Source organism: Mastigoproctus giganteus, chromosome 7, assembly GCF_048544385.1.
Source record: "Mastigoproctus giganteus isolate SK-2022 chromosome 7, ASM4854438v1, whole genome shotgun sequence".
Classification (NCBI taxonomy): domain Eukaryota; kingdom Metazoa; phylum Arthropoda; class Arachnida; order Uropygi; family Thelyphonidae; genus Mastigoproctus; species Mastigoproctus giganteus.
Window position 1 is genome coordinate 215,812,197 of NC_143581.1, and position 20,516 is coordinate 215,832,712.

Here is a 20,516-nt window from a genome sequence, read left to right on the forward strand (position 1 = left end):
ACATTAAGAGTAGGAGATCTACAGATTTACTTAACAAGTAGAGGTCAATATTGCAAAAAAGTTGCGAGTTAGGGTTAAATTTGAAAGTGTCTGCAATTCTGCCCAGACACGATAGGAGGGAATACATGATGAGAGCCTTGTCAATCAATTCGGCCCTGTAGGGAATGTGCAAGGCTCAAGGGGTAGAAATTTTTTCAGCATGGTCTGTGCTTGTTAACAGGAGAGACTGCTTCTACAGGGATACACTTAAATAGAAAGGGTGCAAGAATATTTGTTGATGCTATCGAGCCAGTGTTTGGTGGGTCGGAAAACTGCTTGCTTGGGGGGGATTCACAGACTAAAAGGTTAAAAGTAGCTGCAGGCAGAGGTGAAAGTGATTCTTGCACTACTTCTATTAGAATAAGGAATGGCGTGGAGCAAGGGGTGTTGGGGGTTCCAGGGACTGATGGCAGTCATGGTGAAACAGGTGGGTATATGGGATGTGTCAGGGTAACTAGGAATAGAAATAGGTGCATGTATGCTTGCATGTATACCAATGCTAGAAGTATAGTAAATAAATTTAATGAATTTGAAGTGTTGGTCAAGACATCAAAGGCAATATATTGTTGGGATAGCAGAGACGTGGTGTCACACAGATATAAGGAATGCAGAACTGGAATTTGGGGAGTACAATGTGTACAGAAAGGATAGACAGGATAGGAAAGGAGGCGGTGTTATGCTGTTAATTAAGAAAAACATAAAATCAAAAGAAGTGCATCCAGTTGATATAGATGAACAGTGCACTGTTGAGTCAGTTTGGTGTGACATAAGCACTGTGAAAGCAAAAATAAGAGTAGGAGTGTGTTATAGGCTTAATGACTCGAATGAATACAATGAACAATTGTACAGAGAAATAGATTGGGCTTGTAAATCAGAATGCCTTATAATGGGGGATTTTAACTTCCCAGATATTGTCTGGAACTTGTAGGTTGGTCACTCACACACTAGTAAGACTTTTGTGGATTTATTGGATGATTGTTTTCTGTAGCAGCATGTTCCAGAGGCAACCTGAGAGAGTAATACCCTTGATCTGGCTATCAGCAGTGATCATTCGTGTATTAAGAATTTGCAGATAAAGGAACCACTAGGTAGCAGTGATCACAGTGTACTGATGTGGGATTTACTTAAAGATATAATTACCATCAGGGGTAAAGGAAAGGGTTTTTGCTTCTGTAAAGGTGAGTACAGTGGTCTCAGACAGTTTTTAAATTCTGTACAGTGGGATCAGGCACCTCCGTAGCCAGGTGGGAAGGAGCAGCAGTGCGTAGTACATGCTTCTTGATTAGACCGGGGTTCGAGCCCGTCACCACCAAATACGGAGGATGCGGAAAGGTCAGGAAATGACCACCGCATATTCCCGGAGCAATATGGCCTTGGTTGCTAATGCTCCTATAAACCAAATAACAAACAAACAACAAACAGTGGGATCAACTGACGATGTTACCAACAGTAAATTTTAAGTGGGAAGCATTCAAGGAATTAATCGAGGATGCTACAAAAAGTTTCATACCTATTAAGAAATATTGTTCAAAGTTTAGGGCTAAATGGTTATCAAATGAACTAATGAGAATCGTGACAGAGAAGAAAAATACATGGAATGCATATAAATTATCAAGCGAGTCAGAAGCCTATAGCAGATATAAGCTAGTCTGTAATCAGGTCACAAAGGAGGTTAGGCAGGCGAAGGCAGATTATGAGAAATCCTTGGCAAAAGATGCTAAGAAAAACAAAAAGGATTTCTTTACTTATATAAACTCTAAAAGGAAGGGGATGAATCTTATTGGTCCACTTAATATCAATGGTTCGACTGTTGATGATCCTGCTCAGATAGCAAACAAACTGAATGAGTATTTTGCATCTACATTCACACATGAGGAGTTATTAAGGTTTGAAAATGGCAGAAGGTTATCAAACTCTAGCAGGGAGCTAAATGATTTTGTAATAACTGAGAGCAAAGTGGAGGAGAAATTGTTGAAGTTAAACATAAGAAAGGCACTTGGAGTGGATGGGATCTATCCAGTTATATTAAAGGAGGCGGCAAAGCAACTAAGCAAACCCTTAGCCATAATTATGAGAGCATCCTTGGACTCAGGGAAGGTCCCCACAGACTGGAGATGTGCAAATGTATTCCCAATTCACAAAGGGGGGGATCGAAGGGTGACACGAGTAATTACAGACAAGTTAGTTTAACTTCTGTTCCGGGTAAAATAATGGAGTCACTGGTTAAAGATGCATTGCAGGATCATCTAGACAAGACTGCAGCAGTAATTCAGACACAGCATGGGTTTGTTAAGGGAAAGTCTTGTCTGACAAATTTGATAGGATATTATGATGTGGTTACAAAGGAACTGGATTCAAAAAATAATTTTTATATCATATATTTGGATTTCAGGAAAGCTTTTGACACTGTTGCGCATGGAAGACTATTGTACAAATTGGAGCAGAATGGTGTTAAGGGTAAGTTGCTACAATGGATAAAAGGATGGTTGAGTGGGAGAAGACAGAGGGTGGTAATTAATGGGTGCTGCTCTTCGTTGACTAATGTTATTAGTGGAGTCCCACAGGGTTCGGTGTTGGGTCCTCTGTTGTTTTGTATATTTATCAATGATATTGATGAAGATATATCAGGCTTAGTGTCGAAGTTTGCAGATGATACAAAGGTTGGCAGGGTTGTTAATGACAGTAATGGCAGTGTGCTACTGCAACAGGATCTAGAAAAGTTAGGTAGATGGGCTGAGAAGTGGCAACTGAAAGTTTAACATTGACAAATGCAAAGTACTGCATATGGGTAGAAGTAACCCCAGAGAAACTTACCAACTGTGTGGTACTACACTTAAGGTGGTAGAAAATGAAAAAGACCTGGGAGTAATTATGCAGTCAGATATTAAGTTTTCTGAGCAATGCAGACAGGCTGCCAGGGCAGGTCATGGGGTTTTGTCAATGATATATAGGGATTTTTCTATCAAGGAAAAGGAGGTGATTTTCCCTCTGTATAAGGCAATGGTCAGGCCAAGTATTGAGTACTGCATACAGGTGTGGAGGCCTCATTTTAGGAAGGATGTAAATTTGCTTGAGTGTGTACAGAGGAGGGCAACAAGATTGGTGAGGGGAATGAATGAATGGATCCTCTTACCAAGAGAGGCTTAAGTTCTGCAAATTGCAGTGGCTGGAGACTAGGCACCTGCGCAGTGATCTGATTGAGTTGTATAAGGCCTTGAATGGGTTGAGCACACTGAATTCTGATGGGATCCTTCCACTTGTTCAGATTACGAACCTAAGGGGGCCATAAATTCAAATTAAGAAAGGACAGATGTAGAATAGATATGCGGAAATTTGCCTTTAGCCAGCGGGTGGTTAATTGCTGGAACAAACTTCCATCTGTCGTTGTGGAAGTTGATAAGTTAAATAAATTTAAGGAGGAACTGGACAGGCATTTGGAGGGAATGGTGTGATTTTTTTTTTTTTTTTTTTTTTTTTCCCTTTGGCTGATGCTGCATAAGCTCATGCACTTGTTTCCTTGCATCACATGCCACTACTACTATAATCAGGGCAGTGGAGAATGAAAGAGACCTGGGGGTAATTGTGCAGTCAGATATGAAGTTTTCTGACAGTGCAGACAGGCTGCCAGAGTAGGTCATTGTGTCTTGTCAAGAATATACAGGAATTTTGCAAGCAGAGATAAGGAAGTGATTTCCCTTTTATAAGGAAATGGTCAGGCCAAACCTTGAGTACTGCATACAGGTCTGGAAGCCTCATTTTAGGAAGGACGTATAGTTGCTAGAATGAGTACAGAGAAGGGCAACAAGACTGGTGAAGGGAACAAAGGGGTGCTCTTATGAAAAAAGGCTTAAGTTCTGCAAATTGCAGCTTCTGGAGACTAAGCACCTGCGAGGCAATCTGATTGAGGTGTATAAGGCCTTGAATGGATTGAGCAGGCTCAATGCTGATGGGATTCTTCCTCTTGCTCAGATTACAAACCTTAGGGGGCATAGATTCAAACTGAGGAAATACAGTTGTGCAATAGATGTGTGGAACTTTGCCTTTAGCCAGCACCAAATACGGAGGATGTGGAAAGGTCAGGGAATGACCACCGCATAGTTGCTAATGCTCCTAAAAACCAAATAACAACAACAAGACTTTAGCCAGCAGGTAGTCGATTGCTGGAACAAAATCCATCTGTTGCTGTGGAGGGTTGATTTCTTAAATAAATTCAAGGCAGAACTAGACAAACATTTGAAATGAATGGATCGGTGAAATGGGAAGGGTGTTTTTTTTTTTTTTTTTGGCTGATGCTGTATAAGCTTGCTTTCTTGCATCATATGCCTCCACTAATGCTAATGAGTGATTATGTATTAAGCAGACTTCATACAGACATATATTTATTTTATTTTGAAGGGCAAATTTTGGAGGCGGGTTAGAAATATTTTTGTTGGTCAGTGTTCTACTGAGAACAATAAAACGAAGTGATATTTTAATTGAATCTAAAGGGATCTGTGGCTGAAAAAGCTTATGCAACACTGATATAGAGAAATTACCACATCAAAAAATAATTTTTTGATTTCGATTTACAATTTTTTTTTATTTAGATTTGATTTTTGGTAATAATTTTACTCTAGCATTGTGCAAACAGTTCAAAATAAAAACAATTAATAATTAAAAGTATTTATGTACAAAGTTTTCATTTTTATGATTTTTTAAAAATTTGCTCATAGACAACTCAAAGAGTTGTCTATGGCATATCTGAGTTGTCTGTGGTGTATTTCCACCGATATTATTTAGTTAGTTTATAAATAGAAGTATTATGTACTTTAAAAATCTGAGCATTTGTTGAAGGGCTGTTTTTCTATTATTAGGTCTATCTCAAGGAATCATCATATGCAGAGGTATTTAACCATGAGAGTATTATTTATTTGACAAGTGAGTCCCCTAATGTATTAGAAACATTGGATGAAAGCAAGGTTTATATCATTGGAGGCCTGGTAGATCATAATAGACATAAGGTAAAGTTTCTAAAGTGTATACCAGAATCCACCAGTTGAAAGCCAAATAGCATATCACTATAATTTACAGTACTTTCCATTGAGACTATCAAATTTTTTTGATATTCTGATTCAGCATTTCTCAATATTTTAAGTCATTCATTTAGCCTTTTTTATTCCAAGTACCCCTAACTCCTGAAATAAAGAAATGGGATATGTTTAATGTTTGAATTTTCTTTTTAATTGTTAAATAGTTATGTATCTCCACCATGGTTTCTGTATTATTTCCAGTTATCCATTTCTAGTTTAAGATTCTTGGTTTCATAAATCTGGTGAGTTGTAACTTCATCCATTTATTTGAAATTTTAACCAAGTAATTCCAGAAGAATCTTATCTTTCCATAAAAATTGTTGGTTAATGAACTGTAAATTTCTCTATGTTTCTAAACATAGAAAGTTTTGCCAGAGTAGTTTTTGTAGTGAAATTTTATGATTTTTGCAGAGTAATTGTGCAAAAATATCCATGAAACACCAGTATTAGCATTCTTGTAACTTTTTTTCTTGGTGGACATGCTGCACCTCTAAAGGTGTCACTCCAAAAAATATGTATATACACACACACACACACACACACACACACACACACACACACACACACACACACACACACACACATGTGCATGTTTTGTCTATATTTGTATACAAATTCCGTACTAATTTTCTCCTTAGGGTGGCTGCAATTATTTTTGACTTTAGCTGTTTGGTTTTTTAGCTAAAATAATCCATTCCTGTGTTCCAGCATATTTATGCTGGAACACAGGAATGGATTATTAAAACATAAACGTCTATTTAGACGTTTATGTTTTAATATTTATATATAATATACAAGCAAAAATATGTGCAAATGTATAATTTAAAAATTTTGTGCAGTTAATGGTTTTATAGACTTGAAAGTAACTAATAGCATCTATATACAGTGAAATCTTGATTTAACAAACTATATGGGGACAAAGCCTGTCCACTAAATTCGATTGTCTGTTAAGCTTAAAAGAAATGCATATACTGAAAACTCTCATCATAACACTCTTGCTTATCTTCTGGCCTCACGGTAAATCATGCAAAGTGCCATGCCTTTTATAATGTATATAGTACTCCTGTTTAAAAATTGAAGCTTGCTTGCTTATATCGCCTTTTAAAGCCACTACTGGTGTCGAGTAACCTGACATGCAACCCTCAGAAAGAATATTCCCACTTTAACTGTTAATCAATGATTAAAAAGTTGAAGTTTTTTCTTGCTTTCTAAATATAAGCAAACTTGTGCTGCAGTAGTTTCCATTGTGATTTTCTTTAGGTTTTCTTACAAAAACTGCATGCAAGAACCATTGATGTCACCCACCACCATCTTTGTAACTATAAGGTTTGGCCTGACCATTTAAGTGCTTACACTGTGTTTGTTTATAGTTTCAGGTTACTTGTTTTTCTTCTCCCACTAGTTTATAAAACATCTACAGCAATGTTTTCCAAACTTTTTTAGTCATGGAACACTTTTCATCTCACAGTATATTTACGAACACTTGGGAAACAAGTTTAGCTGGAGCCAAAGAACTGTTTGCTAATATTTTACTACATACGATGCACAATGCATCAGGAGCATCTTCATTTCCAACACATGTAAAGCCAAAATTCAAATAACTGTCATCATACGTTCATTTTGGTCTTTTATTAGTTGCTTCCTGTTTTTTCACTTTGGATTTTTGGGAACAAAAGAATGCGATTGTTCATCCTCACTTTGAAGTGTGACAATATTGTGTTCATTTTCATCGACTACAGTTGCACTACTAGAAGTACTTGCTTCTCATTTTAAAGTTCCTTTTTTCAACCATAAATCATTGGTCATTTATTTTAATAATAATTAGTATTTCAAAATACTGATAATTATCAAAAAAATTTATACAAGGAAGTGAGTTTAGTTATTATATATCGGCATGTTTCCCCCCTCTCCTTCAACCCGTGTACTCTAGGCTAAATTGCATATGAATTGCATATTAGACCACTACAGCGCTACTTTTTTGTAGATGTCATTACCTCTATGCATACTTCTTTATGCAAAAGCTTGCCAAAATGAAGTGTTCCGCTGTCTATTTGATTATTAGTCTATGCCAGTATATTAATAATCGGGGAGGAAAAAATGTTAAAAATTATAATGATACAAAAGTGGTGTATACTACAAATATGCAAAATTTATTTTATTTTATTTCTTTAATTACTAATTACGATTTTTCATGGAATACAGTTTGAGAAATGTTGATCTACAGTCTTATCCTAGTTGTTTCAGTGCCACCCAGGCTAGCCGGGTGGGTAAAGTGCCTGCCTGGCAACCCAAAGGTCGCGGGTTCAAATCCCGCCTCGGGCTTGGATCAAAGTACTGCAAAAAACCTTGGGAGGTGCACAATGGCCACAGAAGCCGATGCGGCAACAACTACCAAAAAAAAAAAAGTTGTTTCAGTAAGATTTATTATTGTTTTTGTATAGTAAACCTGGGAATATGAAACCTGATATTCTCTCAAGAGTCTCTACACTGTGGAGAGAGGATATGTAATTTCAAATTTTATGCACTATGACATATGCCAGATTTGAAACCTGAAAAATGGAAGTAACTAGTAGTATTAATACAGTGGATGCTGCCTATTGTAATTAGACACAGCTTAATTGATAACAATAAACAAAGAAACAGGATTGCAGCTATTCAGCATTGTTTATTGAATGCAGAGTGATAGTGGACAGAAAGAAAACATGAAAATCAAGCAATATAAAATACTTTAATTTGACTGTCCACTATTCCTTTGAGGAGGATGCGGAAAGGTCAGGGAATGACCACCGCATATCCCCCGAGCAATATGGCCTTAGTTGCTAATGCTCCTAAAAACCAAATAACAATATTCCTTTGAGAAAGTCATAAATAAAAATGAAACTCATAATTGTTTTGGAAATCTATACAAAAAAAATAAAGAAGATATTGAAAAAAGGTTAATGCTTTATTGAGTATAGATACAAGTCACATTGGTAGGAGTATAGATACAATATTTTTTTTTTCACAGAATAATGACACTAAGAATTATACGAAGCAACGGCAGTAATTGAACATGCAAATGTTGGAGTTAAAGAACAAATCGGGTTGATCTGTAATCACTTCCACTGCATATGTGTAAACTGCAATAAGACAAAAAGTGATAATATTATTCAACCCCAGGGGCTCACATTTGGTGAGTATGGGCTTGGCACACCCAGGGTCCTGAGCTGGATATCATCATTCTTCTCTTCTCTTCTTGGTGATTCCCTTCTACTTCTCTCTCCCTCTCCCCCCCCCCCCCCCTCTCTCTCTCTCTCTCTCTCTCTCTCTCTCTCTCTCTCTCAGGGTAAGTCAGAAATTTTTTTTTTTTTTTTTGACTGGTGCAGCATAAGCCTCGGGCTTCCTTGTACTATGTGGCTAATAATGATAAACCGAAGTGTTGATTGCAAGAAATGTTTTTTTTTTGTATACATCTATACATTTTTGTATCATTGGTATACATCTGTTTGGAATTTTATAAAAGTGATAACAAGGCTTTTTTTTTTTTTTTTTTTTTGTAAAATATAAACTTACAAAGTGGTAGGGAAATCCCCCAGGAAAGGTTCTCCCCAGGAAAAAAAAATTTTTAGAAAATTTGTGTCAAATGTGCCAAATTTTTGAATTTGGGGGATTTTTAGTCTTGAACAGTTTGAATGATTTCTCATTTTTTTCTTCTTTCTGAGATCTTTTATATTCTGAGATCTCAACAAAAAATTATTTCATCGTTTTGGCCACTTGTTACTTTTGCTGCTCACCCTGCATTCCTACTTCTTTGTTGCAGTGTGTTTAATAAAGTCACCTTTTTCCTTTACTTGATACTTCAATAATATTATACTTAATACAATAAACAGTATGCGTTCTTGTTTCCCAGTGATGCTTTTAAATAATGGTGTCATAAGCACTAATTTTACATTTCAAATTACAAAAAAGTATAGTAAATTGAACAAAACTAATTAATAAAACCCATATCATGTTTTAAAATTTTTAATTCTTTATTAAAACTTGAAAAGCACATACAGAAATACTGCAATTCATTAAGAAAAGATGAAATAGAAAATATAAAAGTGAACTTAGTTGCTGAGAGCCTTGACTGTGGTCCCAATACTTTGAACTATGTGGTTAAGTTAACAAAAGTAGCATAAATTAAGTTGCAACATTGCAGATACTGCAAGGCAATTAATACCAGTGCACAGTAAAAGGAAAATGTACCAGCTAGCAGACAGTGGTTTTTGGAATGGCAAATAGTAGAAAGAGCAGGCAAAGATAGAGACAGACTGAGGAAAAAGACAACAGGAATTGCTTGAATAGCTGTAATCTTTATGCAGGTGCACCTGCATGAGGGCTGCAGATTCTAATCATTATTTCCACCATTACTAAGATGGTGGTATATTAATATCAAGGGAGCATGAATCTTACAGCTGTATTTGAAGTAGTGTTTAGTCATCCAAACCAGATAATTCCAGCCCAAGAAATGGTAATCTGCAATTAAAAAATTCAGTGTGAAGTGCAGCTTGGCAATACATATGCAAATCATTTTTCAGCATTATGAAAAGGGAGATTCTCTTTATTTTCACTGTCTGTGATAGCTTTCCTGTTGAATGACAGGAAAGCTATCACAGCTGCCAAATTCAGTACTATTATTGGTGTTGTGTTCCGGGAGAAACATAGTTAGTATTCTTTATTCTACAACAAAATGAAGAATGTTAATTTTAATATTCTGACCTGTACTTTGATTGCTAGTTCTAAGATCTTTGTACTCACTCACTTGGTTGTTTGTTCACATCACCACATGGTAAATCTTATGAGAATCCTTTATAATAATAAGAATTTTAGAGAAGTTTTACACGTTAAATATTTCCTGCCTGTTTTGCATATTTTCAAGATCTGGTATTTTGAATAAATTTATCCTTAAATATATTTTTAAGCTTTATTCTTCATGTTGTCAATATCTTGTAAAATAATATGACTATGTCAGAACTTTCTCTGTACCATTTTAGTAGCTTTAAAGCTTAAAAAGTTTTTACATCTGGACTATGCAGTTTAAGAATAATAAATTGTTGCAAATATTTCATCTCTACAATTTGCTTCTGTAATATATTATTTCCTGAATAAGAGTTTACTTGATTACATTGTTGTTGTACTTACCAAGAATATATATATTTTTTAAAGTGCTGGCCTTTTAATCAGACAATAACTACACAATTCGGCAAAGGTAAAGAAAGTCAATATGAGACCCATGGGAGACTTTTAGCCATCAAACAAGTTTCCCGGTACCGCAGCTTCTCCCTGTATTCTGGGTAAATAGATGGCGCGTGTTATCAATAATGGCAGTAGAAGTCGATAACGATGTATTGATTAGTTGTTTCTCATTATTAAAAGGAGATTATTGGAGTCCATGAGTGTAATGCCTTCGTGGCTGAAATTTACTTACAGGTACACCCTCCAGACTGCCTGTCTTAGGGTCTTTATCCCCCCTCTTCCCGCTGTTTTAACCCGATAGGAAAACGACTTCTACTGCAACTACCAATAACACACACCATCTGTAGGAGCAATTTTCATATCAGGTTAAAACAGCAGAATGTGGGGATAAATACCCTAAGACCGAGGCAGTCTGGAGGGTGTACCCATAAGTAAATTTCAGCCCACTTGTGAACTCCAATAATCTGCTTTTAATAATAAAAAAAAACTAATCAATATATTGTTATTGACTTCTACTGCCACTACTGATAACATGTACCATCTGTTTACCGAGAATGCAGGGAGAAGCTGCGGTACCGGGAAATGCTTTTGACTGGTTAAAGTTTCCCATGGTTTTCGTGTTGGCTTTCTTTACCTTAGCCCACCATTCTTGTCATTTCTATCATTGTGGAGCTCTATATATATATATGTGCATTAGTACTATCTCTGTTTGTGTGCTCCTTCATGTCATTTTCATCTTTTGGACTGATTATATCAGAGAGAAAAGAAATAGACCAATATATTTCACCTGGTAGTGGTGTCTGGTCTTACAGACCCCTTGGGTTTTTGCTGTAGCTGCTTTCCTAACTATACACACAGTTGTGTATAGTTAAGAAAGTTATTTTCAAAGCAATTCATTATTGTTTATTCTGAATTATATGAGAAGGTGCCTGTTCTGTTAGATCAGACACCGCTATCTATTTTATTATTTTTTTCTCTTCTGCTCCGTGATGTTTTTCATCAAATCATTGCCACTGCTGCAGAAGTTAGGTACTCTTCATTTTATGTTTAATTATTATTGAAATGGTTTCTTTGCCTTCAATTATTATTATTATTTTTCTTTATTTATGTATTTTTCGATAAATCATTAATACATGTGCTTGAATAACACTGAATTTTAATGAACTAAACAGTTTTAAGAGGTTACAAATGGAAAATGGTTTGTTTTATACTTATAATTTTTTTTTTTTTTTTTTTCCTTTTCAGAAGAATTAGTTTTGTTTCATTGAAAATAACAAGTTTAAAAAACACATTTTAAAACTTTTTAATTTTTCATTAAAAAAATTACATTTTGTAAGCATTACAGTACATTAGTAAAAGGTCTAACATTTGTATAAAACAAGCAAAATAAAAAAAAAGCAGCCAAACTTTTTTTTTTTTCAGAAATAAGGAATATGTGGAATTTGTTAAACGAAGCTCCACTGTTATATAACAATTGGTGGTGCCACAACTATCAAGTTAATTTACCTACTATGTCTATTCAGCATTTTCCTCATTTTACTTAATATCTTGGTCAATGTTTGAAAGCAGCCCTAGGCTCTGCAGTTAATATAATAATAGATATGCAAGGTAAGTGTGGGGGTTCCTCTGCATTCTAATATTGTTATTGGCTTCATTCCAAAATTGGATGCCGACCGGGCTAGCCGAGTGGGTAAAGTACCTGCTCGGCAACCCAAAGGTCGTGGGTTCGATTCCCGCCTCGGGCTTGGATCAAAGTACTGCAAAAACCTTGGGAGGTGCAATATGGCCACAGAAGCCGATGCGCCAACAACTACCAAACCAAATCAAATCAAAACCAAAATTGGTTTGATTTTTTTTTTTTTCCCGTCTTTACAGCATCATGGCTAGAATTTTTTTTGTACCTTTATATCATAAATAATAAATGCATATCTTTATAAATCTTTTGTAATGGTTTCATTTTGTAAAATTGAATGAAAAGATTAATAATGGTCAAAAACTATAATTTATTTTTCAAACTCAATCTAGAAAGTTCAGCTCTTAATTGAAGTTTGCTTTTATTTTACTTTTTTTAAAAGGGTATCTGCTACAAGTTGGCTGAACAGAAGGGAATTGCTCATGCGAAGTTGCCTATTGATAATTTCTTAGTAATGAAAACTAGGAAGGTTCTCACTATTGATCAAGGTATTAAAAACCTGTAACAGTAAATTACATCTTGAATATCCCTTTACAATTCTTCAGCTTTATTCCATTAAATGTGATCATTGCTGTTTTTTGTGTGTAAATTACAAATCAAAATATATATATTAAACCCTCAATAGTATGGAAGTTAAATGAATCATAACTTTAATTTTTTTAAAATTTTTTACATGCGGGTGCACTATAACCAATAAGATTGTAAACCTATAAGGAGGTGCTTCTAAAATATTCAAGATATGTTATTTCATAATTTTGAAAATAAAGTCACCCATGCATTTTGCTTAACTACTGAAACCACTATAAGAATGATGTTTAAATATTGCAGTGAAAACAGCAATATTTCTCTCAATTAGTATATATTTTTTTATTACTCATACTGAGATTACATAATTCCTTGAGATAATAAAAATTTAATGCTGCTGTGTCAACTTGATTATTATTAAAGTTCTTCAATGTAGTAGCAGCTGGGCTGATTGGTATTTTACATTAATCTTTGAATTTTTGTTCTGCTTCAGTTAGAACCGAATATGCCTCATTAGTTAAATTTTAATTTGTAACTTTTATAATATTTTAAAATATAATAAAAAGTTAGGCATTAAACACATTATAAAAATGCTGGAATCTATATGGATATTTCCCATATACTGCAATTTCCATAGTTCAGGGGAACAGGTCATAACTCATGTAGCTCTTTATATGATGGTGAAGGGATGATAACTTGAAATTTGTCTTCCTAGGGCATCCTGTACATGTTCAGTAGGATTTACATCTGGAGAACTTAGTGGCCACTCTGTTCACTTTATATCATTATTCTGCACTCTTCCACCAGTGGCACTCTAAGAGGGAAAAGCATAATTATTCATAAGAAAGAACTGCAAGTACCTGCCTAAAAATCTCACTTAGGGTTCAAGGATTTCATTCCTGTACTCCTCAATAGTCACAGTTTTCCCTTGATATAGAGCTCTATACATGCATTATACATTATGCCTACCCAGACCATGTCTTCCATGGCCCTTTCGCTGATGTTTCTTAGTTTGTTTTGGGTCCACCCTTTCTCTCCACGGTGCTATTCAGTCTATGGTACCATTCTCCAGATGAGAATCATATACTATAGACTGAATCTGGACCATTTTTCTTGAGTTCAATTGATGCATTCAAGACACCAGTTGTAATAAGGTCTCTGTGATGAAAATGACACAAATCACCGGTCACCTTGAATACAGACCCTATCCTATGAAGTTTATAGGATATGTTTCAGCTGGAGATAATTTGTCCTAAGATGGCTAGAGGTACAGAAGAGAATTTACTATAATCTCCCTATGTCATTTTTATGGTTAGGTTGGTGTTAAAATTCTTGGTCAACAACCTTGTACTGCTCTTCAATATACATCTCTCTCTCTCTCTCTCTCTCTCTCTCTCTCTCTCTCTCTCTCTCTCTCTCTCTCTCTCTCTCTCTCCCTCCCTCTCTCCACAGTCGAGATACCACATTTGGGTGGACATACAAGGCACAATCTACCTCCACTTGTGATTGGCTTATTTTATTCAGCTGACCACTTTTCTCCACAATGAATCACTCACATATAGTAGAGGCATATGATACAAGAAAGCATGCTTTAATAGCATCAGCCAAAAAGGGGGGAAAAAATCTTTCCCATTTCATCCATCCATTCACTCCAAAGGTTTGTCCAGTTCTTCCTTGAATTTATTTAAGCTATCAACTTCCACGACTGATGGAAGTTTGTTCCAGCAATCAACCATCCGCTGGCTAAAGGCAAACCTCCACACATCTATTCTACAACTGTCTTTCCTCAACTTGAATTTATGCCCCCTCAGGTGTACAATCTGAAAAAGAGGAAGAATCCCATCACCATTCAGCTTTCTCAAACCATTCAAGACCTTATACATCTCAATCAGATCACCTCGCAGGTGCCTGGTCTCCAGACATTGCAATTTGCAGAACTTAAGTCATTCTTAGTAAGAGCAACCTGTTGTTCCTAATCTCGTTACCCTTCTCTGTACTTGTTCTAGTAGCTCTACATCCTTCCTAAAATGAAGCCTCCAGACTCAAGATGTGGCCTGACCATTGCCTTATACAAGGGGATAATCACCTCCTTATCCCTGCATGCAAAATTCATGTATATCATTGACAAGACCCCATGAGTTGATCAGAAAACTTCATATCTGACTGCACAATTACCCGAAGGCCCTTTTCATTCTCCACTACCTTGAGTGTAGTACCACATAGTTGGTAAGTTTCTCAGCCCATCTGCCCAACTTTTCTAGATCCTGTTGCAATAGTAGCATGCTGTCATTACTGTCATTAACAACTCTGGCACCCTTCGTATCAATATCATTCATAAATACAGAAAACAACAATGGGCTAAACACCGAACTGTGGAGGACTTTACTAATAACATTAGTCCACAAAGAGCAGTGTCTATTGATTACCACTCTCTGTCCTCTCCCACTCAACCATCCCTTTATCCATAGCAGCAACTTTCCCTTAATGCCACACTTCTCTAATTTGTACAGCAGTCTTTCATGTGCAACAGTATCAAAAGCTTTCCTGAAAGCCAAGTATATGATATCAAAATTATTTTTTGCATCCAAACATGGTGTACTTTTGCTATTGAACTACAAAACATTAATTGCATGTGCTTTTTCTCAATGTAAAATTGCACAGTCATCATTCACTGATGAACCCTCCAGCAGCTGTACATCCCCCGGAGGGCCAGGACTGATATGTCCCTCAGATCTGATGCGATCAGCCCTAGAGATCTTAAAAGGGCTTCAGATGTTCGGCATCACACCCCTCTATGACAGTTATAGAGGACACAATCAGTTTAATTCCAAATTACTTTTCAATCAACTGTTTTAAACTACTATTACTATCATAATAGTAATAGTAGTTTAAAACAGGTAATAGGCTTCTAAGTCATAACCTGATGATTCAACAATCTGCACATCCAGAAGGAACAGGGAGCTAACCCTAATAAAAAGAAGGTTCAGTTTTTGGACACCCTTCTTGGGTGTTATAACGTGGCTCCTTTAGAACTACCCATCCTTTCTGACTTATAAAGGCGCCTCCGTAGCCAGGTGGGCAGGAGCAGCAGTGCATAGCACACACTTCTTGATTAGACCGGGGGTTCAAGCCCGTGACCACCAAATACAGAGGATGCGAAGAGGTCAGGGAATGACCACCGCATATCCCCGGAGCAATATGACCTTAGTTGCTAATGCTCCTAAAAATAAAATAACAACAACAACAATCTGACTTATAAAGAATTCTCTACACTGCTAACCACAGCATCATGGCGTTGGATACAAATGCCATGTGTCCTATAACACTTTTGAGCCATGTGGGCAAGAGACTCGGTTTCCAGACATCCATCCCTGCAATTTCTCTCCCAACTACATCCCCCCCCCCCCTTGATGTTCTAGAAAGGTTTGGGAGAGCACTGATTCTCATTCTTACTAAATCTATTTAATTAATAGATATCAGAGCTGCGATGGCTCAATATGTTCTATGTTATATATCAATCAGAAAGAAAAGGAGGAATTACCTCTATGATGTCGTGTAGAACCCATCAGCAGGTCATCCAGGGAGGTACTGACCAAAGTCTTTCCAGAAGGAGTGAATTCTGCAGTATTTTCTTAATGGTATGTATCCGTTCATGGCTTTTGTGATTTTTGCTTTAAGGTATTCCATAATTCAAGTGTATTTGCTCTCACTCTACAATCCACCTAATTAATAGATGCCATATAGTGCCTTAAACTGTCAAAGTCCCCTCTTCTGAAATTAAAAGCATGCCTGTACCTTTAACTATTGCAACATCTTTCTTCATTTTCCAACTGATGACTGTGTGATCACTATCTGCCAATGGTTTTTGTATTTTAAGCTCTGTGATGTCATTTGATTCATGAGTAATGAAAGGAGGGCAAGAATACTCTCACTCCTAGTATTATCTCTGACATGCTGGTACAAATAATAATCATATACATGCAACCCCAGTATAACACGGTACTTCTACACGGTTTCGCTCTTACACGATTGATAAAATTGCAGCAATCCTAGCACAACATGGTACTTATATAACAAGGTTTCGCTCTAACATGGTTAGAGAATTTTGGTAAACCTCACATAACAGGGAATTTTTGTGCAGGGGAAGCCCTGCTATTATGTTGGATGCAATTTTTCAACATTTTCACTCTTTTTGAATCTCGCTGTTGACTCACTCGTCAAAAACAATTATTGAGAAATTCCTGTATTTTATTTTGTTTGGAAATCCCCGTGTTAGGTTCTCTGCTACTGAACTTGTGGAAAAATCTAGATTTCAAAGTTTTATTACTATTGGATAGCACACCAGGCCATCCAAAAGATTTAAGTCATCCAAATGTTGAGGTTATGTTCTAGTTGTACAGTTGCACTAGGTTAATACAACTTCTTTCATTCAGGCATTAGATCCACCTTTAAAACTCATTACATCAGAAAATCGTTACAATGGATTTTGGAAAAAATTGATTCCGAATCTATTGAAGTAATGGAGGCATGGAAACATTTCTCAATTGTGAACTGTATCAGAATCATAGCTTTAACGCTGAAAGAAGTAAAACCATCAACATTAAATGAGTATGGAAAAATGTATGGCCAGAGTCAATTCATTCAGGAAATATGGTCGAGCCAGCAGAAAACAGAATTGGTGCAATAGCAGAACTTGCTACGTTGGTAGGAGGAGAAAGTTTTGATGATATGACTACTTGTGGTAGCACAGTTGATAGAATCGCCCTCCTCCCCAAACTGAGTGGAAAAGACCTGAGTTTGAATCCCGTCAATGACGGGGATAAATTTTCATGGGTCTTTTTCACAACATGGCTGAGTTGGTTGGGCTCAGGCGAGGGTAGCATGGTTTTTTCTCCCGAAAACTTGCGTCCAGCAAAACAGAAAATTGACCTCAGGACACACACAATTTATAGACGAGATACACAGAATAACATGGCCTTAGAATAAGGTCGCCTATGCTCCTAAAAAAATTAAAAAAAAGATATGATTACTGAAGACATTCAAGAATTACTGGTAGAAAAAGAGGCTGGTGAAGCAGATTTGGTGGAAATGGCATCAGAGGTAAAACCAAATCAATTGAGAGGGTGATAGCACAAATGAAAATTCTAAACTTCCAAATTTTACACTAAAAAGCATACAGGAAGGCATAAAGTTAGCTGAGCAATTAGAACCTTATTTTTTAAATGCAGATTCTTCAATGAAAGGAGCCCAAAGTTCAAAAGGGGGCTTCAAAAATGCTTAGTTCCATACAATGAAATTCACAAAGATTTATCAAACAAAAGCAAACAAACCCAAATTACTGATTTTTTTAAAGAGAGCAGAAGATACAAAAAATCTAGAATGGTGTACTTTTGTTAGTTTTTTAACATTTTTTAACGAAATAGCGTATTTTTGTTAGCTTTTGGAACATAACCCCCCCCCCCTTTTTTTTTTCCCCGTACAACACGGTTTTGCACAACACGACATTTTATAGGAACCTAACTACCGGGATATATGAGGGTTACCTGTCATTTAGAAAAATTTTGCCCAAGGTGAGTTTCCCTCCCACTTATTCCAATAAATCTGGGGCATACTGAAGTCACCCATAATAAAACATTTGCAATTGGCTGCCCATGCCATTTGCATGTAAAGGCTCATCATATTCTTTACAGTTTTTTGGTCTTTGGTTTACTCCCACTCTCATTATATCTTTGCTTCCAACTAACTCACCCTACACAGATTCTGTACTGGCAGATGTAATTTCAGACTCAGCAAAAAAAGAGCTCAGGTTGCTTTTGATAAGTTGCATTACACTGCCATCCTTCTTGTCTTCCCTACCTTTCCTAAATACATTATACATACCATAGTGGTAACTCGACTTCCCCAATTTCCAGGTGGCACCACATTTCTGTTAACCCTATTATGTCAGCATTAGTTTTCCTAACCAGGAGTTAAGATTCATGACAACACTTGTAACATTACTGTAGACACAGTTAAGACTAGGTATTCTTCTATAGTTTATTACCCTAACACACCCCTTGAAGTTTAGGCTTGTTTCCCTATCTTTTATATCCCGCTCATTTGAAACGTTGATACTTTCAGAACATCTTGCCAACATCAGCTATTATGGCAACAAACCAGAATTCCTGAGATGAATGCAAGCATTACTTTGACCCATATCATCAGATAAACGCAGATCTATATTACCCTTCTTCCCCCCTAACAAGCAGTTTCCCTGAACTCTTAAGGTATCCTCATTTGATACTGACAAAAATCCTTGCACCACCTTTGTTCAAATAAATACCATCTCTACAAAATAAAATTCCTTCTGCCTACAAGTGCAGGCCATGCTGATAAAAACTTCCCCGCTTAAAAGTTTTGAAGATTCCCTCAAGTCTCGAGTTAATCCACAAGATTGGGAACATTTGAAATGAAAATGGTATTATTGGTAAAATAGAATTGCAAAGATAACTTCTTTTCTGTTATTTTAAAACTTCATGGCAATTCAGACTTAGTTTTTCCTAACTGTTCCTGGCATTTAACCAAAATTATAGGAGATAAAAAAATTATCACAAGTTAGGTCATGCCCCTTCAATGACTATAAGATCTCTCAAACCTAGATTTTTAAAAATGTATTTCTGGCTTTTCCTTTTTTTTTTTTTTTTTTTGTTTACCCTTTCTAATTTTCCATTTTATACTTGCACACTTTAAGCAAACACATTTTGAGAGTTACAAACTTCATATTTTTAGCCTACATTTTGTGAGGACTTGGCATATATTTCCTGAAAGGGTAGTTGGTCCTAGGAACTAGCTGTTTGTTTACTAGTACATTTTTATCATCTGATTGTATACTATTGGTAAAGCTGCAACCTATCACTCCTACAGATCTCGTGTATTGGCTAGTTTGATATTGTTGAAGTCATCTTTTGCCGTAATTAATTTATTATTTTTGCTGTAAAAAAATAAATCGAAAATGAATTTTCTAGTTTCAGAAGGATGTAGCTATTGAAACTATAAAATCTAGTTTCAGTTTATTATTTTTATAGCAAAACTAGGATGTAGTTTGTTGACCCAGGTTTAAAACTAATAACATATTTTGATGGAGATGTACTTTTTTGTAAAAGCTACCATGTTAAGAGCACAGATCCATTTTTATAAGTCACATAGTCGTTAAGATTACTAACTCTTTATGATATAATCATTGAAGGACAATCAAAAATGCATTCTTGCCTGTCTTTTGGTTTTTCTTGGCCCCTTTCAAGTAAGTCTTCCTTACAATCATCTGCTTCAGGTTTTCTATTTTTTGAAGTATTATTGTATGCATATTAAGTTTGTCTCAGCCATTGCCATTTGTCAGAAATATTTTAGAATGCTTATTTTATTAAATTTCTGAACTAATGAACTAATATGCTTTAGAATGTAAACAGGTAAACACTGAAACTTGCTTGTGTGCTGTGTTGGCATTTTTCTGCACTCCAAGTTAAAACTGAAATGCGCAAAATAAAATAAAAGTCTTAATTTTATGCAAGAATCTTTTTTTTTATTAGCTGTGCAATTTTTTTCTGATATTTTGCACTAAATATGCATACAAGTCATATTGATCCAACATAAGTGTAACTAATACGATTACAGAAATGAGTAACAGGGAAAATATTTCAGTACATTTAAATATTTTCATGGTCATACTGACAACAATGCAATATGAAAAACTTACTGTAAATAATGTCAAGATTGTTTTCTGAGGTGTTCCAAAGTCTTCACCATTTGTATCTTTACAACTTTCTCATGTTACCTGCTATGAAAAGTTCTTTTATTTTAAAAAAGACAGTAGAACATAGAAAGAGAACAAAAAAAAAAATAATAAGATTTGCTTGTGACAGTAAACTACAAGTAGTTGTGTTATATGTATCTGTATAATACAGTGAATTCCGGTTATTTGGGCCACCGGTTAATCG

General features: G+C 35.9%; 1 protein-coding gene across 3 annotated transcripts in view; it reads left to right on the forward strand.

Moving 5' to 3' along the window:
- LOC150083676 (tRNA (guanine(9)-N(1))-methyltransferase Trmt10A) overlaps nucleotides 1-20,516 on the forward strand; it is a 68,284-nt gene that overhangs the window by 39,457 nt on the left and 8,311 nt on the right. The window contains exons 6-8 of one of the 3 annotated variants that reach the window (XM_090377433.1): nucleotides 4,893-5,039; nucleotides 12,401-12,506; nucleotides 16,066-16,181. In XM_090377433.1, coding sequence (XP_090233559.1) covers nucleotides 4,893-5,039; nucleotides 12,401-12,506; nucleotides 16,066-16,181 — 369 coding nt within the window. The remainder of the gene's footprint in view (nucleotides 1-4,892; nucleotides 5,040-12,400; nucleotides 12,507-16,065; nucleotides 16,182-20,516) is intronic. The other 2 variants (XR_016547185.1, XM_090377434.1) reach the window with 2 other exon arrangements.